The sequence below is a fragment of the Anopheles merus genome, unplaced genomic scaffold (assembly GCF_017562075.2).
Source record: "Anopheles merus strain MAF unplaced genomic scaffold, AmerM5.1 LNR4000274, whole genome shotgun sequence".
Taxonomy (NCBI): Eukaryota; Metazoa; Arthropoda; class Insecta; order Diptera; family Culicidae; genus Anopheles; species Anopheles merus.
The window spans coordinates 20446-46715 of NW_024427854.1; the positions used below are offsets into that span (position 1 = coordinate 20446).

Consider the following 26270-nt stretch of genomic DNA (forward strand, 5'->3'; position numbering starts at 1 on the left):
TTTTTTTGCCATCTATTATCGTTGTTACGGCCATGTTTCATCCAAATGAAGCCATCTTGCACTATTTCAATGGCCTTGAAATTTGATGTTGAGTTTTGTTGCCATCTATTATAGTTGTTACGGCCATGTTTCATCCAAATGAAGCCATCTTGCACTATTTCAATGGCCTTGAAATTTGATGTTGAGTTTTGTTGCCATCTATTATCGTTGTTACGGCCATGTTTCATCCAAATGAAGCCATCTTGCACTATTTCAATGGCCTTGAAATTTGATGTTGAGTTTTGTTGCCATCTATTATCGTTGTTACGGCCATGTTTCATCCAAATGAAGCCATCTTGCACTATGTCAATGGCCTTGAAATTTGATTTTGAGTTTTGTTGCCATCTATTATCGTTGTTACGGCCATGTTTCATCCAAATGAAGCCATCTTGCACTATTACAATGGCCTTGAATTTGATGTTGAGTTTTGTTGCCATCTATTATCGTTGTTACCGGCCATGTTTTCATGTTTCATCCAAATGAAGCCATCTTGCACTATTACAATGGCCTTGAAATTTGATGTTGAGTTTTGTTGCCATCTATTATCGTTGTTACGGCCATGTTTCATCCAAATGAAGCCATCTTGCACTATTTCAATGGCCTTGAAATTTTGATGTTGAGTTTTGTTGCCATCTATTATCGTTGTTACGGCCATGTTTCATCCAAATGAAGCCATCTTGCCCTATTTGAATGGCCTTGAAATTTGATGTTTAGTTTTGTTGCCATCTATTATCGTTGTTACGGCCATGTTTCATCCAAATGAAGCCATCTTGCACTATTTCAATGGCCGTGAAATTTGATGTTGAGTTTTGTTGCCATCTATTATCGTTGTTACGGCCATGTTTCATCCCAATGAAGCCATCTTGCACTATTTCAATGGCCTTGAAATTTGATGTTGAGTTTTTTGCCATCTATTATCGTTGTTACGGCCATGTTTCATCCAAATGAAGCCATCTTGCACTATTTCAATGGCCTTGAAATTTGATGTTGAGTTTTGTTGCCATCTATTATAGTTGTTACGGCCATGTTTCATCCAAATGAAGCCATCTTGCACTATTTCAATGGCCTTGAAATTTGATGTTGAGTTTTGTTGCCATCTATTATCGTTGTTACGGCCATGTTTCATCCAAATGAAGCCATCTTGCACTATTTCAATGGCCTTGAAATTTGATGTTGAGTTTTGTTGCCATCTATTATCGTTGTTACGGCCATGTTTCATCCAAATGAAGCCATCTTGCACTATTTCAATGGCCTTGAAATTTGATTTTGAGTTTTGTTGCCATCTATTATCGTTGTTACGGCCATGTTTCATCCAAATGAAGCCATCTTGCACTATTACAATGGCCTTGAAATTTGATGTTGAGTTTTGTTGCCATCTATTATCGTTGTTACGGCCATGTTTCATCCAAATGAAGCCATCTTGCACTATTACAATGGCCTTGAAATTTGATGTTGAGTTTTGTTGCCATCTATTATCGTTGTTACGGCCATGTTTCATCCAAATGAAGCCATCTTGCACTATTTCAATGGCCTTGAAATTTGATGTTGAGTTTTGTTGCCATCTATTATCGTTGTTACGGCCATGTTTCATCCAAATGAAGCCATCGTGTACTATTTGAATGGCCTTGAAATTTTATGTTTAGTTTTGTTGCCATCTATTATCGTTGTTACGGCCATGTTTCATCCAAATGAAGCCATCTTGCCTTATTTCAATGGCCTTGAAATTTGATGTTGAGTTTTGTTGCCATCTATTATCGTTGTTACGGCTATGTTTCATCCAAATGAAGCCATCTTGCCCTATTTCAATGGCTGTGAAATTTGATGTTGAGTTTTGTTGCCATCTATTATCGTTGTTACGGCCATGTTTCATCCAAATGAAGCCATCTTGCACTATTTCAATGGCCGTGAAATGTGATGTTGAGTTTTGTTGCCATCTATTATCGTTGTTACGGCCATGTTTCATCCAAATGAAGCCATCTTGCACTATTTCAATGGCCTTGAAATTTGATGTTGAGTTTTGTTGCCATCTATTATCGTTGTTACGGCCATGTTTCATCCAAATGAAGCCATCTTGCACTATTTTCAATGGCCGTGAAATTTGATGTTGAGTTTTGTTGCCATCTATTATCGTTGTTACGGCCATGTTTCATCCAAATGAAGCCATCTTGCACTATTTCAATGGCCTTGAAATTTGATGTTGAGTTTTGTTGCCATCTATTATCGTTGTTACGGCCATGTTTCATCAAATGAAGCCATCTTGCACTATTTCAATGGCCTTGAAATTTGATGTTGAGTTTTGTTGCCATCTATTATAGTTGTTACGGCCATGTTTCATCCAAATGAAGCCATCTTGCACTATTTCAATGGCCTTGAAATTTGATGTTGAGTTTTGTTGCTATCTATTATCGTTGTTACGGCCATGTTTCATCCAAATGAAGCCATCTTGCACTATTTCAATGGCCTTGAAATTTGATGTTGAGTTTTGTTGCCATCTATTATCGTTGTTACGGCCATGTTTCATCCAAATGAAGTCATCTTGCACTATGTCAATGGCCTTGAAATTTGATTTGAGTTTTGTTGCCATCTATTATCGTTGTTACGGCCATGTTTCATCCAAATGAAGCCATCTTGCACTATTACAATGGCCTTGAAATTTGATGTTGAGTTTTGTTGCCATCTATTATCGTTGTTACGGCCATGTTTCATCCAAATGAAGCCATCTTGCACTATTACAATGGCCTTGAAATTTGATGTTGAGTTTTGTTGCCATCTATTATCGTTGTTACGGCCATGTTTCATCCAAATGAAGCCATCTTGCACTATTTCAATGGCCTTGACATTGATGTTGAGTTTTGTTGCCATCTATTATCGTTGTTACGGCCATGTTCATCCAAATGAAGCCATCCTGCACTATTTCAATGGCCTTGAAATTTGATGTTTAGTTTTGTTGCCATCTATTATCGTTGTTACGGCCATGTTTCATCCAAATGAAGCCATCTTGCCTTATTTCAATGGCCTTGAAATTTGATGTTGAGTTTTGTTGCCATCTATTATCGTTGTTACGGCTATGTTTCATCCAAATGAAGCCATCTTGCCCTATTTCAATGGCCTTGAAATTTGATGTTGAGTTTTGTTGCCATCTATTATCGTTGTTACGGCCATGTTTCATCCAAATGAAGCCATCTTGCCCTATTTCAATGGCCTTTAAATTTGATGTTGAGTTTTGTTGCCATCTATTATCGTTGTTACGGCCATGTTTCATCCAAATGAAGCCATCTTGCCCTATTTCAATGGCCGTGAAATTTGATGTTGAGTTTTGTTGCCATCTATTATCGTTGTTACGGCCATGTTTCATCCAAATGAAGCCATCTTGCACTATTCCAATGGCCTTGAAATTTGATGTTGAGTTTTGTTGCCATCTATTATCGTTGTTACGGCCATGTTTCATCCAAATGAAGCCATCTTGCACCATTTCAATGGCCGTGAAATTGATGTTGAGTTTTGTTGCCATCTATTATCGTTGTTACGGCCATGTTTCATCCAAATGAAGCCATCTTGCACTATTTCAATGGCCTTGAAGTTTGATGTGAGTTTTGTTGCCATCTATTATCGTTGTTACGGCTGTGTTTCATCCAAATGAAGCCATCTTGCACTATTCCAATGGCCTTGAAATTTGATGTTGAGTTTTGTTGTCATCTATTATCGTTGTTACGGCCATGTTTCATCCAAATGAAGCCATCGTGTACTATTTGAATGGCCTTGAAATTTATGTTGAGTTTTGTTGCCATCTATTATCGTTGTTACGGCCATGTTTCATCCAAATGAAGCCATCTTGCACTATTTGAATGGCCTTGAAATTTGATGTTGAGTTTTGTTGCCATCTATTATCGTTGTTACGGCCATGTTTCATCCAAATGAAGCCATCTTGCCCTATTTCAATGGCCTTGAAATTTGATGTTGAGTTTTGTTGCCATCTATTATCGTTGTTACGGCCATGTTTCATCCAAATGAAGCCATCTTGCACTATTTCAATGGCCTTGAAATTTGATGTTGAGTTTTGTTGCCATCTATTTTCGTTGTTACGACCATGTTTCATCCAAATGAAGCCATCTTGCCTTATTCAATGGCCTTGAAATTTGATGTTGAGTTTTGTTGCCATCTATTATCGTTGTTACGGCCATGTTTCATCCAAATGAAGCCATCTTGCCCTATTTCAATGGCCGTGAAATTTGATGTTGAGTTTTGTTGCCATCTATTATCGTTGTTACGGCCATGTTTCATCCAAATGAAGCCATCTTGCACCATTCCAATGGCCTTGAAATTTGATGTTGAGTTTTGTTGCCATCTATTTTCGTTGTTACTCTCTCTCTCTCTTTCTCTCTCTCTCTCTCTCTCTCTCTCTATCTCTCTCTCTCTCTTTCTATCTCTCTCTCTCTCTCTCTTCTCTCTCTCTCTCTCTCTCTCTCGTCCTAATCCCGAATAAAGGTCGTTTTCCTTTATTCCATGTCTCTTTACCTATGGGGCTCCCTCTCGTGGACGGTATCGTAGCCTATACGGTATTTTGTTTGTTTACATTTTGTCGGACCGTTGTACTGTCACAACACTCCCCCCCGTGTTTTGATGTGTCAATATTTTTGCAATCTTAACTGCTGGTCTTTCTAATAATCGTCCACTTGCCATTTGTACGAGCACGCGCCTAACCTCACCATCAGGAGCTTTCATCGATAACTAGCACTAAATCGTCTACCTTTAAAGGATTGCATCTTGTAAACCATTTACTGCGCTTTGTTAACGTCGGCAGGTATGATTTGATCCATTTGTGCCAAAACAGATCCGCGTATTGTTTTAAGCGCGATCGCTGCATCATTAAACGCAGTGCATGGTTTAACGCCCGCTGAGCTGCCTATTAGAAAATGGTTAGGAGTAATAGGCGCATCCTCCTCCCTATCAACCGGTACCTCTGTCAACGGACGAGAATTGATTGCGTTCTCGACTTCCATCAACCAGTTGCGAGCAAAACGCGAGGGGTTTCGAGCAAAACGAATTCCGTACAGCGTTTTCTTTACGGACTGAATTAGCCTCTCCCAGGCTCCTCCGAAGTGTGGCGCACCTGGGGGATTAAAAGACCAGTTAATAGAAGGTATATTGATCACGTCTATAAGCTCATCCTGATTAATCTTTTGTAGAGATTCCCGCAATTCACGTTCCGCTCCTACAAAGTTTGTGCCTTTATCCGAGAGAATAACATTGGGAATGCCGCGCCGGGCAATAAAGTTTCGAAAGGCTAATATGCACGAGCTCGTAGTTAAGGAATGTGCTACTTCGATGTGAACCGCACGTACCGTAAGACAGGTAAATAATACTCCCCATCGTTTTTCCGTCTTTCTACCGTTGGTGACGTTAAAAGGACCAAAATAGTCTACCCCAGTGTAGGTAAACAGTCTCGCAAATGGAGACAGGCGAGTACTTGGTAGATTCCCCATAATTGGTTCCTTAGGTTTAGCATTTCTTATACGACATAGTTCACACCTTGCCTTTACCCTGTTGCAGACTGATCTCAAAGCGGGTATGTCGTATAGCTGTCTTACTTCGTTCATAATCGTTCGCTGATTCGTATGCCCATAGCGCCAGTGGTAGCCTCGAATGATCAACTCAGTAACACTGCTATCGTTGGGGAGAATGATTGGCCGTTTAGTATTATCGCCTACGTAGCGGCATTCATCGATTCGCCCCATGACCCGTATTATTCCATCGCGTTCTAAATACGGGCTACGTTTGGCCAGCGGATTCTTCTTTGCTAATATTGCAGTTCCGTCACCAGACTTTTGAAGTGTTCGATACTCTTCGGGGTATGCCTGCCGCTGTGCTTCAACGATGATAGTCTGTTCAGCTAACATTTTCTCATAGTTTGTCAACCGGCCTGTCGATCGGCTGTGCACGGGTGAACTGGCGTTGTTCATGAATCGCCACATATATGCTACCATGTTTACTAGCCTCCTCCAGCATGAAAATCGACCTAGATTAAAGAGAGCTTCTCGTGTGCAATGTATGTTAACGGATTTGCGTTTCTCTTCTTCAGTGCCGTTTCTTGTAGGTTGCTCTTGAATCCAGGATGATCCGGGATAAGATAGAAATGGTGGTCCCGCAACCCAGCGGCTGGTTATAAACTGGCAGTCGATGTTCGACCACTTAGTTCCTTAATCGGCAACATTATCTTTCGTTGATACCCACCGCCATTGACGTACAGTCGTTTTATCTAGAATTTCTGCTACTCGATGGGCTACGAAGGTGTGGTACTCGCGGTGATCTGCGTTCAACCAGTGTATTACATCTTCAGAGTCGGTCCAGAATGTTGTGCTGTTAATGGGCTCCCGGTGTGCAGATATTATGTTGTGTGCGAGCCTGGTGCCTAATACTGCTGCCTGAAGTTCGAGTCGAGGAATTGACACGTATTCTAAGGGCGTCACTCTAGTCTTTGCCCCTACTAGAGATACTTCGATTACTTCGTCTTGCTCGTATCGGAAGTATGCTACTGCGGTGTAGCCATCACGGCCGGCATCTACAAATATGTGTAGTTGAAGGGCATTTACCTTTAATATAGAGCATTGCCTATAGCATCGCGGAATATATAGTTTTTCAAGCTTTAGCAATCCATTGATCCATTTTCTCCATTTAACTAACAGATTTGAAGTTGTCGTCTCATCCCATTCTACTTTTGCTCGCCAAATCTCTTGCAGAATTACTTTTAGGTAAAACAAATAACCAGCAATTAGTCCGAGTGGATCGTACAGTGACATCAACACACTAAGGATCTGCCTTTTGGTTGGTACTATTTCTTCCTTTAGAAAGGCTTTAAGTGCTTCGGGGACCTTGAATTGGAAAGTGTCTGTAGAGGGATTCCACCACATTCCTAATATTTTATGTGACACTGCAGTGGCTTCAAGGCTGAGATCTTTACTTTCACAGGTGCTGCTTCCTACGATGTCAAAAAACCTCCTTAGAATTTGACATCCAGTTGTGAAGTGGAAATCCACCCTTCATGTGGATATATTCTACTTGTTTAGTGAGTTGTACAGCTTCACTATCCGTTTCCACACTAGTCAAGAAATCGTCAACGTAATGATCTTCTTTGATGCATTTTACCGCGAGTGGGAATTGATCACTGAATCTTTCTGCGTTCGTATTTTTCACATACTGAGCACAACTAGGAGAACATGACGCACCAAATGTCATCCGTCGCATAATGTACTCTTGAGGTTCTTGCTCTGGACTCCAGCGCCATAGAAATCGTTGGCTTTGCTGATCTGTACTATTTATGCATACTTGATGGTACATTTCGCTTATGTCTGCAGCTACGGCAATTTTATATTCTCGAAACCGAAATAAAATGTTAGGCAATGGGGAGAGAAGGTCAGATCCAGTTAAAAGCGCCGAATTCAACGAAACACCTTTAAACTGCGCTGCGGCATCCCATACGATCCTTAACTTATTGGGCTTGTTAGGATTGAACACCGGAAATATTGGCAAATACCATTTTCTAGGGTGATAGATTTCCTTTTCGCTTTGAGATAGTCGCTTAATGTAACCCTTTTCGACATATTCTCTTAGTTTTGTGTTCATGTTGTCCCATAGATGTTTTTCTCGATTCATTCGTCGTTCGAGGCAGTTTAGTCTCTTTAGGGCCATCGAATAGTTGTTGGGCAGTTTTATTTCATCGCCTCGCCACAACAGACCGGACGTGTATCGGTTCCCTTCCAACGTTGTTTACTATTAAGTATTTCCAACGCACGCTCATCGCACTTCGAGCGAAACTTTCCTTCTTTAGAATTGACTACGTCATCTAACGCAAAACATCCTCTCATTGCAGCATCTATTCTTTTATCGATGTCTTGGCATTCACACGACACGACTCGGTGCACCGATACACTTGAAGTGATTCTATTATCGTCGTGAACATCGTACTTTCCCGAGACAACCCATCCTAGGCGAGTCTTGGTGGCTACCGGCTCCTCCATAGACCGTTCAATTGTCTTAAGCGGTCTTGTGAGGAAATAATGATCCTTCCCTATAATTAGTTTTGGTGCTGATGGATTGAATGATGACAGCGGGAGGGATTTCAAATGCTTGTTCTTCGCTGCCAACTGGTTGCAGTTAATCGATTGTTCGGGTAGATCTAATTTCTTTACTGTGCGAACCAACTGCATACGGTACGGTGAACGTTTATTGTTGCCGATAGCCGACACATTAAGGCTAACCTCCATAGACTCGTTTTCCTCACGTTGTTGTCCTCCTGTCCAACTGAGGCATAATGGCTTCTTGGCTCCTTTTAATTGTAACTCGTGGCACAATTCATCTTCCATTAGTGTTATAGAGGAACCTTCATCTAATAATGCGACAGTATTTACTTTGTGCCCGTTGGCCTCTAATGTAACCGGCACATAACGAAGCATAATGTTATTTAGAGTGGTAGAATGCGAAAGGTTAGTACTTTGTCTACTCGTACTTACATGTTCTGCATTAGCTGTGCTTGGATTAGCTCGATATAGATGAAGGGACGGATGGTGTTTCCCGTTACATCCTGCCTTGCCGCATATAGTGTCCTGTCCACAAGCTCCTGTAATATCGGGCCATCATAACTAGTTTTGACCCCACTTGTCCTCGCTGTGGCGCAAATCTCTTCAACTGAAAGAGAGAAATCGATTAGATTTTCAAGGCGATCGTGTTTAGGGACGGGTTGGCGTCGTATTTGCTCGAGGAGCGTAGTCACTACTGTCATCGGACGCCCGAATGTGTTCCGTAGTGTTTCCATGATCTCTGAAAGGTGCTCTCCCCTTCTCAATCTGCTTTGCACCGCTTTCAGCGCCTTTCCCTTCAGTGCTTGGCGCAGACGTGCTACATTTTCTCCGTCAGAATAGCCGCATAGTTTTGTAGTTTCCTCAAAACATGCTTCAAAGTGGGACCAATCTTCGGGGTTTCCGTCAAACTCTGGTAGATGCGCGCTTACGGCTTGTCGCGCTGATTTCTGGCTGCGGCTTAGGTCATGTGTCTGCTCTTGATCTTCGTAAATAGTAGAGCTAGGATGATATAGACTGGCACGGCGTCGCCCTCCATCCGGTTCGTCGCTAAGTCGTTCTAACACCGCTTCCATCAGCCTCTCAAGGCGCTGGTATCCCACTTCCTGTCTGGCTCTTGGTTGCGGTGTACCGATACCGTCCAAGATTTGGTTGAAGCGTCTGTTGAGTTCCCTCAGGGTGTCTTCAGTTACGGGATGGTTGGTCGGTAAATCAGTTGTTCGCGAAGAGGTACACGGATTCTCCAAATTAATACTGACCGGTCGAGCATGATGGATTGGCATAAGTGGGCGAAATGCCGCTCCCGGCTCCAACGGCATGACACTGGATGCTACTTGTCTCAGGGGTATTTGAGCACTTGGGCCGGCTTCCCCTATGGTAATTTGCTGACCTCCCATTGACACAGGAGGTGCTGCACTTTGGTGGCGTACACCGGCAGGGGCCGCAGCTCGCAAGATCTGTTGAGATGCTGCAACTTGCTCTAACTGACCTCCCGTTGGCGGGAAAGGAGCTGCACTTTGGTGAGGTACACCGGCGGAAAGCGCTGCTCGCAAGGCCAGTTGAGATGACTGACCATCATCTCTCGCTGTGGGGGTTTGGTTCTCCGTTATATTATGCCCTAACGGATTGGCATAGTGTTGCGATGGTGCTCTCATGGTAGGCGCTTGGGTTAGATGTAAGGGGGCCTCTTGGGGCAGATCCCGGCGCGGAGCTGGTGATCCTGGTGTGCACATGTCACAGAACCAATGTAGGTCGTACACTGAGTCATCCACGTTAGTGCACTGTAGATGAAATGCACGAGTGCAACGGCTGCACACCACACTGTAGGTTAAATCTGCTCCATTGCAAACTGCACACACGGGGTCAGCCATTCTGTTAACACAGTAGGTCGTTCACCTTTTCGTATAACGCCGAGCGCTTTCCTCAAACGCAAACTTTTGACGCACTTTCGCGAACTTCCAATTAAAATGGATTTTTTTTGTAAAATGTTGCTTCCCGCAACTGGAATAGTGCTCGTTCGAATGTTTTGATTAAAACAATGCGCGGTTTCTTATAACGTCGTAACTTGTGTATTGCTCGTGATGTTACAAAAAAATCCGTACTTGTTCGAAAGAGACTTATGTTCTCCGCGGCCATCCCTTTTATACTTTTCTACTTCCTCCCGAGGACACACACACTCTTTCTCTCTCTCTTTCTCTCTCTCTCTCTCTCTCTCTCTCTCTCTCTCTCTCTCTCGTCCTAATCCCGCAGAAAGGTCGTTTCCCTTAATTCCATGTCTCTTTACCTATGGGGCTTCCTCTCGTGGACGGTATCGTAACCTATACGGTATTTTGTTTGTTTACATTTTGTCGGACCGTTGTACTGTCACAACAATTCCAATGGCCTTGAAATTTGATGTTGAGTTTTGTTGCCATCTATTATCATTGTTACGGCCATGTTTCATCCAAATGAAGCCATCCTGCACTATTTCAATGGCCTTGAAATTTGATGTTGAGTTTTGTTGCCATCTATTATCGTTGTTACAGCCATGTTTCATCCAAATGAAGCCATCTTGCCCTATTTCAATGGCCTTGAAATTTGATGTTGAGTTTTGTTGCCATCTATTATCGTTGTTGCGGCCATGTTTCATCCAAATGAAGCCATCTTGCCTTATTTCAATGGCCTTGAAATTTGATGTTGAGTTTTGTTGCCATTTATTATCGTTGTTACGGCCATGTTTCATCCAAATGAAGCCATCTTGCACCATTTCAATGGCCTTGAAATTTGATGTTGAGTTTTGTTGCCATCTATTATCGTTGTTACAGCCATGTTCATCCAAATGAAGCCATCTTGCCCTATTTCAATGGCCTTGAAATTTGATGTTGAGTTTTGTTGCCATCTATTATCGTTGTACGGCCATGTTTCATCCAAATGAAGCCATCTTGCACTATTTCAATGGCCTTGAAATTTGATGTTGAGTTTTGTTGCCATCTATTATCGTTGTTGCGGCCATGTTTCATCCAAATGAAGCCATCTTGCCTATTTTCAATGGCCTTGAAATTTGATGTTGAGTTTTGTTGCCATTTATTATCGTTGTTACGGCCATGTTTCATCCAAATGAAGCCATCTTGCACCATTTCAATGGCCTTGAAATTTGTTGAGTTTTGTTGCCATCTATTATCGTTGTTACGGCCATGTTTCATCCAAATGAAGCCATCTTGCCCTATTTCAATGGCTTTGAAATTTGATGTTAAGTTTTGTTGCCATCTATTATCGTTGTTACGGCCATGTTTCATCCAAATGAAGCCATCTTGCACTATTTCAATGGCCTTGAAATTTGATGTTGAGTTTTGTTGCCATCTATTATCGTTGTTACGGCCATGTTTCATCCAAATGAAGCCATCTTGCCCTATTTCAATGGCCTTGAAATTTGATGTTGAGTTTTGTTGCCATCTATTATCGTTGTTACGGCCATGTTTCATCCAAATGAAGCCATCTTGCCCTATTCAATGGCCTTGAAATTTGATGTTGAGTTTTGTTGCCATCTATTATCGTTGTTACGGCCATGTTTCATCCAAATGAAGCCATCTTGCACTATTTCAATGGCCTTGAAATTTGATGTTGAGTTTTGTTGCCATCTATTATCGTTGTTACGGCCATGTTTCATCCAAATGAAGCCATCTTGCACAATTCCAATGGCCTTGAAATTTGATGTTGAGTTTTGTTGCCATCTATTATCGTTGTTTTGGCCATGTTTCATCCAAATGAAGCCATCTTGCCTTATTTCAATGGCCTTGAAATTTGATGTTGAGTTTTGTTGCCATCTATTATCGTTGTTACGGCCATGTTTCATCCAAATGAAGCCATCTTGCACTATTCCAATGGCCTTGAAATTTGATGTTGAGTTTTGTTGCCATCTATTATCGTTGTTACGGCCATGTTTCATCCAAATGAAGCCATCTTGCACTATTTCAATGGCTTTGAAATTTGATGTTGAGTTTTGTTGCCATCTATTATCGTTGTTACGGCCATGTTTCATCCAAATGAAGCCATCTTGCCCTATTTAAATGGTCTTGAAATTTGATGTTGAGTTTGTTGCCATCTATTATCGTTGTTACGGCCATGTTTCATCCAAATGAAGCCATCTTGCACTATTTCAATGGCCGTGAAATTTGATGTTGAGTTTTGTTGCCATCTATTATCGTTGTAACGGCCATGTTTCATCCAAATGAAGCCATCTTGCCCTATTTCAATGGCCTTGAAATTTGATGTTGAGTTTTGTTGCCATCTATTATCATTGTTACGGCCATGTTCATCCAAATGAAGCCATCTTGCACTATTTCAATGGCCTTGAAACTTGATGTTGAGTTTTGTTGCCATCTATTATCGTTGTTACGGCCATGTTTGATCCAAATGAAGCCATCTTGCACTATTTCAATGGCCTGAAATTTGATGTTGAGTTTTGTTGCCATCTATTATCGTTGTTACGGCCATGTGTCATCCAAATGAAGCCATCTTGCCCTATTTCATTGGCTTTGAAATTTGATGTTGAGTTTTGTTGCCATCTATTATCGTTGTTACGGCCATGTTTCATCCAAATGAAGCCATCTTGCACTATTTCAATGGCCGTGAAATTTGATGTTGAGTTTGTTGCCATCTATTATCGTTGTTTTGGCCATGTTTCATCCAAATGAAGCCATCTTGCCCTATTTGAATGGTCTTGAAATTTGATGTTGAGTTTTGTTGCCATCTATTATCGTTGTTACGGCCATGTTTCATCCAAATGAAGCCATCTTGCACTATTTCAATGGCCTTGAAATTTGATGTTGAGTTTTGTTGCCATCTATTATCGTTGTTACGGCCATGTTTCATCCAAATGAAGCCATCTTGCACTATTTGAATGGCCTTGAAATTTGATGTTGAGTTTTGTTGCCATCTATTATCGTTGTTACGGCCATGTTTCATCCAAATGAAGCCATCTTGCACTATTTGAATGGCCTTGAAATTTGATGTTGAGTTTTGTTGCCATCTATTATCGTTGTTACGGCCATGTTTCATCCAAATGAAGCCATCTTGCACTATTTCAATGGCCTTGAAATTTGATGTTGAGTTTTGTTGCCATCTATTATCGTTGTTACGGCCATGTTTCATCCAAATGAAGCCATCTTGCTCTATTTCAATGGGCTTGAAATTTGATGTTGAGTTTTGTTGCCATCTATTATCGTTGTTACGGCCATGTTTCATCCAAATGAAGCCATCTTGCTTTATTTCAATGGCCGTGAAATTTGATGTTGAGTTTTGTTGCCATCTATTATCGTTGTTTGGCCATGTTTCATCCAAATGAAGCCATTTTGCCTTATTTCAATGGCCTTAAAATTTGATGTTGAGTTTTGTTGCCATCTATTATCGTTGTTACGGCCATGTTTCATCCAAATGAAGCCATCTTGCACTATTTCAATGGCCTTGAAATTTGATGTTGAGTTTTGTTGCCATCTATTATCGTTGTTACGGCCATGTTTCATCCAAATGAAGCCATCTTGCACTATTTCAATGGCCTTGAAATTTGATGTTGAGTTTTGTTGCCATCTATTATCGTTGTTACGGCCATGTTTCATCCAAATGAAGCCATCTTGCCTATTTCAATGGCCTTGAAATTTGATGTTGAGTTTTGTTGCCATCTATTATCGTTGTTACGGCCATGTTTCATCCAAATGAAGCCATCTTGCCCTATTTGAATGGTCTTGAAATTTGATGTTGAGTTTTGTTGCCATCTATTATCGTTGTTACGGCCATGTTTCATCCAAATGAAGCCATCTTGCCCTATTTGAATGGTCTTGAAATTTGATGTTGAGTTTTGTTGCCATCTATTATCGTTGTTACGGCCATGTTTCATCCAAATGAAGCCATCTTGCCCTATTTCAATGGCCTTTGAATTTATTGTTGAGTTTTGTTGCCATCTATTATCGTTGTTACGGCCATGTTTCATCCAAATGAAGCCATCTTGCACTATTTCAATGGCCTTGAAATTTGATGTTGAGTTTTGTTGCCATCTATTATCGTTGTTACGGCCATGTTTCATCCAAATGAAGCCATCTTGCACTATTTCAATGGCCTTGAAATTTGATGTTGAGTTTTGTTGCCATCTATTATCGTTGTTACGGCCATGTTTCATCCAAATGAAGCCATCTTGCACTATTTCAATGGCCTTGAAATTTGATGTTGAGTTTTGTTGCCATCTATTATCGTTGTTACGGCTATGTTTCATCCAAATGCAGCCATCTTGCACTATTTGAATGGCCTTGAAATTTGATGTTGAGTTTTGTTGCCATCTATTATCGTTGTTACGGCCATGTTTCATCCAAATGAAGCCATCTTGCCTTATTTTAATGGCCTTGAAATTTGATGTTGAGTTTTGTTGCCATCTATTATCGTTGTTACGGCAATGTTTCATCCAAATGAAGCCATCTTGCACCATTTCAATGGCCTTGAAATTTGATGTTGAGTTTTGTTGCCATCTATTATCGTTGTTACGGCCATGTTTCATCCAAATGAAGCCATCTTTCCTCTTTTCAATGGCCTTGAAATTTGATGTTGAGTTTTGTTGCCATCTATTATCGTTGTTTTGGCCATGTTTCATCCAAATGAAGCCATCTTGCACTATTCCAATGGCCTTGAAATTTGATGTTGAGTTTTGTTGCCATCTATTATCGTTGTTACGGCCATGTTTCATCCAAATGAAGCCATCTTGCACTATTTCAATGGCCTTTAAATTTGATGTTGAGTTTTGTTGCCATCTATTATCGTTGTTACGGCCATGTTTCATCCAAATGAAGCCATCTTGCCTTATTTCAATGGCCTTGAAATTTGATGTTGAGTTTTGTTGCCATCTATTATCGTTGTTACGGCCATGTTTCATCCAAATGAAGCCATCTTGCACTATTTCAATGGTCTTGAAATTTGATGTTGAGTTTTGTTGCCATCTATTATCGTTGTTACGGCCATGTTTCATCCAAATGAAGCCATCTTGCACTATTCCAATGGCCTTGAAATTTGATGTTGAGTTTTGTTGCCATCTATTATCGTTGTTACGGCCATGTTTCATCCAAATGAAGTCATCTTGCCCTATTTGAATGGTCTTGAAATTTGATGTTGAGTTTTGTTGCCATCTATTATCGTTGTTACGGCCATGTTTCATCCAAATGAAGCCATCTTGCCCTATTTGAATGGTCTTGAAATTTGATGTTGAGTTTTGTTGCCATCTATTATCGTTGTTACGGCCATGTTTCATCCAAATGAAGCCATCTTGCACTATTCAATGGCCTTGAAATTTGATGTTGAGTTTTGTTGCCATCTATTATCGTTGTTACGGCCATGTTTCATCCAAATGAAGCCATCTTGCACTATTCCAATGGCCTTGAAATTTGATGTTGAGTTTTGTTGCCATCTATTATCGTTGTTACGGCCATGTTTCATCCAAATGAAGCCATCTTGCACTATTCCAATGGCCTTGAAATTTGATGTTGAGTTTGTTGCCATCTATTATCGTTGTTACGGCCATGTTTCATCCAAATGAAGCCATCTTGCACTATTTCAATGGCCTTGAAATTTGATGTTGAGTTTTGTTGCCATCTATTATCGTTGTCACGGCCATGTTTCATCCAAATGAAGCCATCTTGCTCTATTTCAATGGCCTTTAAATTTGATGTTGAGTTTTGTTGCCATCTATTATCGTTGTTACGGCCATGTTTCATCCAAATGAAGCCATCTTGCACTATTTCAATGGCCGTGAAATTTGATGTTGAGTTTTGTTGCCATCTATTATCGTTGTTACGGCCATGTTTCATCCAAATGAAGCCATCTTGCCTTATTTGAATGGCCTTGAAATTTGATGTTGAGTTTTGTTGCCATCTATTATCGTTGTTACGGCCATGTTTCATCCAAATGAAGCCATCTTGCCTTATTTCAATGGCCTTGAAATTTGATGTTGAGTTTTGTTGCCATCTATTATCGTTGTTACGGCCATGTTTCATCCAAATGAAGCCATCTTGCACTATTTCAATGGACTTGAAATTTGATGTTGAGTTTTGTTGCCATCTATTATCGTTGTTACGGCCATATTTCATCCAAATGAAGCCATTTTGCCCTATTTCAATGGTCTTGAAATTTGATGTTGAGTTTTGTTGCCATCTATTATCGTTGTTACGGCCATGTTTCATCCAAATGAAGCCATCTTGCACTATTTCAATGGCCTTGAAATTTGATGTTGAGTTTTGTTGCCATCTATTATCGTTGTTACGGCCATGTTTCATCCAAATGAAGCCATCTTGCACTATTTCAATGGCCGTGAAATTTGATGTTGAGTGTTGTTGCCATCTATTATCGTTGTTACGGCCATGTTTCATCCAAATGAAGCCATCTTGCCCTATTTCAATGGCCTTGAAATTTGATGTTGAGTTTTGTTGCCATCTATTATCGTTGTTACGGCTATGTTTCATCCAAATGAAGCCATTTTGCAATATTTCAATGGCCTTGAAATTTGATGTTGAGCTTTGTTGCCATCTATTATCGTTGTTACGGCCATGTTTCATCCAAATGAAGCCATCTTGCTTTATTTCAATGACCTTGAAATTTGATGTTGAGTTTTGTTGCCATCTATTATCGTTGTTTTGGCCATGTTTCATCCAAATGAAGCCATCTTGCCCTATTTGAATGGTCTTGAAATTTGATGTTGAGTTTTGTTACCATCTATTATCGTTGTTACGGCCATGTTTCATCCAAATGAAGCCATCTTGCACTATTTCAATGGCCTTGAAATTTGATGTTGAGTTTTGTTGCCATCTATTATCGTTGTTACGGCCATGTTTCATCCAAATGAAGCCATCTTGCACTATTTCAATGGCCTTGAAATTTGATGTTGAGTTTTGTTGCCATCTATTATCGTTGTTACGGCCATGTTTCATCCAAATGAAGCCATCTTGCACTATTTCAATGGCCTTGAAATTTGATGTTGAGTTTTGTTGCCATCTATTATCGTTGTTACGGCCATGTTTCATCCAAACGAAGCCATCTTGCCCTATTTGAATGGTCTTGAAATTTGATGTTGAGTTTTGTTGCCATCTATTATCGTTGTTACGGCCATGTTTCATCCAAATGAAGCCATCTTGAACTATTTCAATGGCCGTGAAATTTGATGTTGAGTTTTGTTGCCATCTATTATCGTTGTTACGGCTATGTTTCATCCAAATGAAGCCATCTTGCACTATTTCAATGGCCTTGAAATTTGATGTTGAGTTTTGTTGCCATCTATTATCGTTGTTACGGCCATGTTTCATCCAAATGAAGCCATCTTGCCTTATTTCAATGGGCTTGAAATTTGATGTTGAGTTTTGTTGCCATCTATTATCGTTGTTACGGCCATGTTTCATCCAAATGAAGTCATCTTGCCTATTTGAATGGTCTTGAAATTTGATGTTGAGTTTTGTTGCCATCTATTATCGTTGTTACGGCCATGTTTCATCCAAATGAAGCCATCTTGCACTATTTCAATGGTCTTGAAATTTGATGTTGAGTTTTGTTGCCATCTATTATCGTTGTTACGGCCATGTTTCATCCAAATGAAGCCATCTTGCCCTATTTCAATGGCCTTTGAATTTATTGTTGAGTTTTGTTGCCATCTATTATCATTGTTACGGCCATTTTCATCCAAATGAAGCCATCTTGCACTATTTCAATGGCCTTGAAATTTGATGTTGAGTTTTGTTGCCATCTATTATCGTTGTTACGGCCATGTTTCATCCAATGAAGCCATCTTGCACTATTTCAATGGCCTTGAAATTTGATGTTGAGTTTGTTGCCATCTATTATCGTTGTTACGGCCATGTTTCATCCAAATGAAGCCATCTTGCACTATTTCAATGGCCTTGAAATGTGATGTTGAGTTTTGTTGCCATCTATTATCGTTGTTACGGCTATGTTTCATCCAAATGAAGCCATCTTGCACTATTTCAATGGCCTTGAAATTGATGTTGAGTTTTGTTGCCATCTATTATCGTTGTTACGGCCATGTTTCATCCAAATGAAGCCATCTTGCCTTATTTCAATGGCCTTGAAATTTGATGTTGAGTTTTGTTGCCATCTATTATCGTTGTTACGGCCATGTTTCATCCAAATGAAGCCATCTTGCACCATTTCAATGGCCTTGAAATTTGATGTTGAGTTTTGTTGCCATCTATTATCGTTGTTACGGCCATGTTTCATCCAAATGAAGCCATCTTTCCTCTTTTCAATGGCCTTGAAATTTGATGTTGAGTTTTGTTGCCATCTATTATCGTTGTTTTGGCCATGTTTCATCCAAATGAAGCCATCTTGCCCTATTTGAATGGTCTTGAAATTTGATGTTGAGTTTTGTTGCCATCTATTATCGTTGTTACGGCCATGTTTCATCCAAATGAAGCCATCTTGCCCTATTTCAATGGCCTTTAAATTTGATGTTGAGTTTTGTTGCCATCTATTATCATTGTTACGGCCATGTTTCATCCAAATGAAGCCATCTTGCACTATTCAATGGCCTTGAAATTTGATGTTGAGTTTTGTTGCCATCTATTATCGTTGTTACGGCCATGTTTCATCCAAATGAAGCCATCTTGCACTATTTGAATGGCCTTGAAATTTGATGTTGAGTTTTTGTCACACTGGAAGATAACCTCCGAGTGACTGTTGTGATCGAAAGGGTGTAGGGTTAACACTGACGCTTTATTACCATAAAATTTACCTATTTATACCTAAATGGTTACATGCTAATTGTTCTACTTGCTAAAATGCTGCGTTGACAACATGCCGATCGACCACCGATCGTGCGCGTGCTCGCAGCATTGTTTATTATTATTTTATTTATTTATTTAAGGCTAACGCAGCCAAACCGTCTTCGATCGGTTGATCGACCGATGGCTATCGCGACCTAGTAAACTAATTATTTTAACCGCCAGCGACATCCCCGCCCCCGTAATTCCTGCTAAGGGGTTACAGTTTTGTGTCTTTTGTTGTCGTGACATCTATCGGTGGCGGTTTGGGAATCGTTACGGTTTTGTGTTTTCGCACTGCCAGGGAAATAATAATGACGATTAATATAAAGTTGCTGCTTATTGCAATTCCTAAGCCTATCAGTATGAAGCTGATTGTTTTTTCTCCTTCTTTGTTATTGTTATTTTTTTCATTACCTTGCGGAGGGTCTTCTATTACTGGTTTAAAAAACGTATGAAAGACCTCGGTCTTGACTTCGAAGGTCGGGTTAATTTCCCCTTTTGTCGTTTGAGCGTTCCTTGATGATCAATGCGTTTTGATTTTTTACATATTGAGCGCATGCAGGAGAGCAGGTGGCGCCGAAGGTCATTACCTCCATTGTGAATACTTGTGGAGGGTCAGCGGGCGTGTCTCTAAACAAGAACCTTTGGGCACACTGATCCTCTTTTCGTATCTTGACCTGATGGAACATTTCTTTGATGTCCCCTGAAACTCCGATAGTATATTCTCTGAATCGTGTTATTACGCCAAACAAGGACGTTGTGGCATCAGGTCCTGACAAGAGCATAGAATTTAAGGATATTCCTTGGTTCTTTGCCGCTGCATCGAACACTAGCCTTGGTTTTGGGTCTAGTTTGTTCTGATTTACCACAGAAAAATGTGGAATATAATTTATCTTAGGATTCGTACTTAGAAGCTCGTATGGTGTTATTACACGAGCGTACCCTTTTTCTAAATATTCTCTGATCTTGGCGTGATACCATCCTTTGAGTTCGCTATCCTTCTCCATCTTTCTCTCTTGAGTTTTTAGTCTTCTTAAAGCCTGTTCGTAACTATTCGGGAGTACGACGTTGGCGTCCTTCCAAAGAAGACCAATCTCGTATTGTCCATTGCTGTAGCGTAGCGTTTCTTGCATAATGCCTAACGCTAACTCGTCTTTCTTTGGAACCAGGGATTTTGGGTAACCTTTACCCCAAATTCCTCGGTGGAAAAATATTCCTTCATCATTTGTCTTAATGATTTTTCGTCTTCTTCCTGTTTCTCGATCATGGTAAACAGGTTGCATTCTCTATCCCTTTTATCATGTCCACCGAACAGTACCCAGCCTAACCGAGTGTGGTGTGCGATTGGCTCGTCCGGTTCGCCTTCACGAGGTGAAGTTCCTCTGGTAATGTACGCATGAGGTAAACCTAAGAGAATAGTGGGGGTTGCGTTTGTATAACTGTCAATTCCCACATCGCACAAATGGCTGTAGTTATTTGCTAACTGTTGTGCATCTATTGATTGTGTGGGTAGATCGAGATGCTTCACCGAGCGTACGTTGCTTACATCATAAGTTTTCCCTTGTTTTCCCCTAATTTGAATGGCAATGGACTGGCTTTCGTTTTCATCTTGGACTTCACCGTTTGTCCAGCTAAGAGTGAGAGGTTTGTTTGGGCCTTCCGCCTTAAGAGATTTTTTACATCTTCAAGTATAAGACTTGTAGATGACCCTGGATCTATAAAGGCAAATGTATTTACTTCTACTTCGCCGTTTTTCAGAGTAACAGGAACGATCTGGTAAAAGAGTTGTTTGTTGCTTGAGTGATAATGACTCTTCTGGCTTGATCATAATTTTTCGGAACTGTTTGTGCGTGGAGGATAGAGTGATGTTTCTCTCTACATCCATAGACATTGCACTGTGGTGGAAATTTGCAATTGTAGGAGGTATGGTTCGTTAATCTGCAACAATTAGTGCATATTCCCTTACCTCTTAAAATATCCCATCTTTGTTCTGCAGAGTTTGCCAGTAACGTTCTGCACTCGGTGGTTTTGTGCTGTTTATTACAATTTAGACATTTGTCCTTAAACTGTTGTCTGTTTGCTGTTTGGATGGGGCTCATTTTAGCAGACTTTTAGAACCAAGATCTCTTGATTCTAATAGTATGGCCAACTCTTCTGTGGGTTTGAGCCATTCAGCTAAGTCGGTTAGTGTTAAGGTTGCACAGCAAGATTTTCTATTAGCCAGTTGTTTCGTAGGCTTGAGGGATGTTTTGAGACTAGGTCTCTTAGGAGTCGCTGGTCATTTAAATATTCCTCTCTGTTCAGCAAGGTCATATTTCTAATCAAATTATTTAAGGCATTCGTGAAGTCAATGAACGTACTAGGTGTTTCAAGCGTAGGTTCCTTAGCGTTTGTTAAATCTGCAAGAAGAGCGTCGTAAATGACGTCAGGGTTCCCATAACTTTTCCAGTCTATCCATTATGTTATCCAAATTGTTTTGATCGTGCATTAAAGAGCTGACGGCTTTTAGCGCGTCTCCCCTCAGGTGCTTTTGAAGCCTATTCAGGTTCTCCAAGCGCGTGAATCCAGCTGTTTGGGCTGTTTCGTAAAAAATCGATCGAAATTTTGGCCACTCTTTCTGAACACCATCAAAATTTGGTAATACCAGTAGTGAATTTTTTGAGGTGTTCATAGCCATCACCATTTTGTTCAAGGTAGCGGTTAGTATCCCCATCTCACTTGAAGGTTGAACAATTGTGACTTGTGGGGGTGCATTTGGTGTAGTAGGAGACTCATCCAACCTGCTTTTGCTCAAACTTTCGATCCGTTTTTTATCTCTGTTAATTGTCTTTCTAGTTCGGGGCTATCATTTCTTGGCTGGTCTAAATTTGTTTTTATCCCTTCTCGGGTACGTTTGTAGCGGTAGCAATTTGAGATATTGCCTGGGTGGCTTGTTCTGAGGGTTCATTTAAATTGTGTCCATCTTTGGCCATATGCTGATCCGTGCTGGAAAGTGCGACGAGCTTTTGTCCTTCGTGGTTCTCTAGTATTTCTAAAATCCTCTCCTTAATAGGAGTCGGTTGCGATATTTCCTTAGTGGTTTGTCCCAAAGGCTCAATCAAACTGTTGACCGTGTGCTGACTCGTGCTAGAAAGTGGAGCCAGCTGTAGGTCTTTATGAATTTCTTCTGCTACTGAATCCTTTTCGATAAGCTCTTTCAGATGCCAAGTGAGATTCTTAATTTCGGCATCTCTTTCGTCTACTAATTTTTTGAATTGTTCTTCTCAGTTGATATCTGTTCTACTCGTGTTTCGGCATTCCTTTGTTCCTCCTGTATTTTTTCTACGCGTTGCAAGAGCTTCTCTTTCCCTCCTCTATCTCTGCTAATTTTTTTTCAAGTAGATTATTTTCGTTAGTAAGCCTTTCTGCTTCCTCTTGAATTGATTTAATCTCTGCTTCTTTTTCCCGAATAATGTTTCACATTTTGGGCATGTAAACTCTTCCGGGATTGTCTTTAATTTAAGCATTCCTTATGGAAATACCTATCACAAATATAACAACCGATGAGTTTTCCCCACTCATTCTTTCGTGTACATAACCAGCAGTTACCGTTCGGATTAACCTTATATTTATATTCCATGACTCACCTCGGTATCTGCTGATGCAGAATACTGCCGCTGCGCTGGATCAAGTTCGCCCTAGGTGCGATGGGTTCGCTTTTGTTGCTGCCGGCAATCGTCACGCCGGGGAGGTCGTCGCGGGGTGGAGAGTGGTGTTCTGCTGGGTGTAGCTGGTGATCGGTTAGGTCTTGTTCGTCTTCTGGTGCTCGACTTAAGCCGCTGGTGAGTGCTGCTGGACTCTGTTGTTTTGGACTTAGGCCGGTCGGTGATCAGCTGGTTCAAGGTCGCTTTGGTGTCGTGGTTCGATGTCTTCACTTCGATGCGAATGGGTGATCCCTTGGTCGCGGGAGTCACGGGAGCTCGTCGTCTAATGGTTGCGAGAGGGTGGCTTCTTCTTCAGCTGAATTCCACGGAACTCGTCTCCTGGTGCAGGAGGGTGACCTCTTCCGGTGATGAGTACCACGGAGCCCGTCTTTGTTGGTTGCGAGAGGGTGGCTATTCTTCCACGGAACTCGTCTTTTGGTTGCGAGAGGGTGCCTATTCTTGCACGGAACTCGTCTTTGTTGGTTGCGAGAGGGTGGCTAAGCTTCCACGGAACTCGTCTTTTGGTTGCGAGAGGGTGCCTATTCTTGCACGGAACTCGTCTTTGTTGGTTGCGAGAGGGTGGCTATGCTTCCACGGAACTCGTCTTTTGGTGTTGCGAGAGGGTGGCTATTCTTCCACGGAACTCGTCTTTTGGTGTTGCGAGAGGGTGCCTATTCTTGCACGGAACTCGTCTTTGTTGGTTGCGAGAGGGTGGCTATTGTACCACGGAACTCGTCTTTGTAGGTTGCGAGCAGGTGGCTATGCTTCCACGTAACTCGTTTTTGGTGTTGCGAGAGGGTGGCTATTCTTCCACGGAACTCGTCTTTTGTGTTGCGAGAGGGTGCCTATTCTTGCACGGAACTCGTCTTTGTTGGTTGCGAGAGGGTGGCTATTGTACCACGGAACTCGTCTTTGTAGGTTGCGAGCAGGTGGCTATGTTTCCACGTAACTCGTCTTCTTCTGCTTGCGAGAGGGTGGCTATTCTTCCACTCGTCTTTTGGTGTTGGCTTTGATTGTCACACTCGAGGCTGACCTCGGAGTAACACTGGCTGGTGAATGCTAGCCTTTATTTCACACACGGAGCTTAACTCCGGAGTGAAATTTCCCTTTGATCTATTCCTCTCTGGAGCCACCAAATTGTCACACTGGAAGATAACCTCGAGTGACTGTTGTGATCGAAAGGGTGTAGGGTTAACACTGACGCTTTATTACCATAAAATTTACCTATTTATACCTAAATGGTTACATGCTAATTGTTCTTACTAGCTAAAATGCTGCGTTGACAACATGCCGATCGACCACCGATCGTGCGCGTGCTCGCAGCATTGTTTATTATTATTTTATTTATTTATTTTAAGGCTAACGCAGCCAAACCGTCTTCGATCGGTTGATCGACCGGATGGCCATCGCGACTAGTAAACTAATTATTTTAACCGCCAGCGACAGTTTTGTTGCCATCTATTATCGTTGTTACGGCCATGTTTCATCCAAATGAAGCCATCTTGCACTATTTCAATGGCCTTGAAATTTGATGTTGAGTTTGTTGCCATCTATTATCGTTGTTACGGCCATGTTTCATCCAAATGAAGCCTTGCACTATTCCAATGGCCTTGAAATTTGATGTTGAGTTTTGTTGCCATCTATTATCGTTGTTACGGCCATGTTTCATCCAAATGAAGCCATCTTGCACTATTTCAATGGCCTTGAAATTGATGTTGAGTTTTGTTGCCTTCTATTATCGTTGTTACGGCCATGTTTCATCCAAATGAAGCCATCTTGCACTATTTCAATGGCCTTGAAATTTGATGTTGAGTTTTGTTGCCATCTATTATCGTTGTTACGGCCATGTTTCATCCAAATGAAGCCATCTTGCCCTATTTGAATGGTCTTGAAATTTGATGTTGAGTTTTGTTGCCATCTATTATCGTTGTTACGGCCATGTTTCATCCAAACGAAGCCATCTTGCACTATTTCAATGGTCTTGAAATTTGATGTTGAGTTTTGTTGCCATCTATTATCGTTGTTACGGCCATGTTTCATCCAAATGAAGCCATCTTGCACTATTTCAATGGCCGTGAAATTTGATGTTGAGTTTTGTTGCCATCTATTATCGTTTGTAACGGCCATGTTTCATCCAAATGAAGCCATCTTGCACTATTTCAATGGCCTTGAAATTTGATGTTGAGTTTTGTTGCCATCTATTATCGTTGTTACGGCAATGTTTCATCCAAATGAAGCCATCTTGCCCTATTCCAATGGCCTTGAAATTTGATGTTGAGTTTGTTGCCATCTATTATCGTTGTTACGGCCATGTTTCATCCAAATGAAGCCATCTTGCACTATTCCAATGGCCTTGAAATTGATGTTGAGTTTTGTTGCCATCTATTATCGTTGTTACGGCCATGTTTCATCCAAATGAAGCCATCTTGCACTATTCCAATGGCCTTGAAATTTGATGTTGAGTTTTGTTGCCATCTATTATCGTTGTTACGGCCATGTTTCATCCAAATGAAGCCATCTTGCACTATTTCAATGGCCGTGAAATTTGATGTTGAGTTTTGTTGCCATCTATTATCGTTGTTACGGCCATGTGTCATCCAAATGAAGCCATCTTGCCCTATTTCAATGGCCGTGAAATTTGATGTTGAGTTTGTTGCCATCTATTATCGTTGTTACGGCCATGTTTCATCCAAATGAAGCCATCTTGCACTATTTCAATGGCCTTGAAATTTGATGTTGAGTTTTGTTGCCATCTATTATCGTTGTTATGGCCATGTTTCATCCAAATGAAGCCATCTTGCCTTATTTGAATGGCCTTGAAATTTGATGTTAAGTTTTGTTGCCATCTATTATCGTTGTTACGGCCATGTTTCATCCAAATGAAGCCATCTTGCCTTATTTCAATGGCCTTGAAATTTGATGTTGAGTTTTGTTGCCATCTATTATCGTTGTTACGGCCATGTTTCATCCAAATGAAGCCATCTTGCACTATTTCAATGGACTTGAAATTTGATGTTGAGTTTTGTTGCCATCTATTATCGTTGTTACGGCCATGTTTCATCCAAATGAAGCCATTTTGCCCTATTTCAATGGCCTTGAAATTTGATGTTGAGTTTTGTTGCCATCTATTATCGTTGTTACGGCCATGTTTCATCCAAATGAAGCCATCTTGCCACTATTTCAATGGCCTTGAAATTTGATGTTGATTTTTGTTGCCATCTATTATCGTTGTTGTTACGGCCATGTTTCATCAAATGAAGCCATCTTGCACTATTTGAATGGCCGTGAAATTTGATGTTGAGTTTGTTGCCATCTATTATCGTTGTTACGGCCATGTTTCATCCAAATGAAGCCAGCCATCTTGCCCTATTTCAATGGCCTTGAAAATTGATGTTGAGTTTTGTTGCCATCTATTATCGTTGTTACGGCTATGTATTCATCCAAATGAAGCCATTTTGCAAATTTCAATGGCCTTGAAATTGATGTTGAGCTTTGTTTGCATCTATTATCGTTGTTACGGCCATGTTTCATCCAAATGAAGCCATCTTGCACCATTCAATGGCCTTGAAATTTGATGTTGAGTTTTGTTGCCATCTATTATCGTTGTTACCTCTCTCTCTCTCTCTCTCTCTCCTATCTCTCTCTCGATCTTCTCTCTCTCTCTCTCTTCTCTCGCTCTCTCTCTCTCTCTCTTT

At 40.9% G+C, this 26270-nt stretch overlaps 1 protein-coding gene across 1 annotated transcript; it reads right to left on the minus strand.

The window, feature by feature from the left end:
- Positions 1–5627: 5627 nt before the first annotated feature.
- On the minus strand, positions 5628–6023 carry LOC121602040 (the record flags this gene model as incomplete). The annotated part of the gene is made up of 1 exon (XM_041930812.1): positions 5628–6023. A coding segment is annotated over exon 1 (396 nt), but the record flags the coding sequence as incomplete, so codon positions are not given.
- Between the last annotated feature and the right edge of the window lie 20247 nt (positions 6024–26270).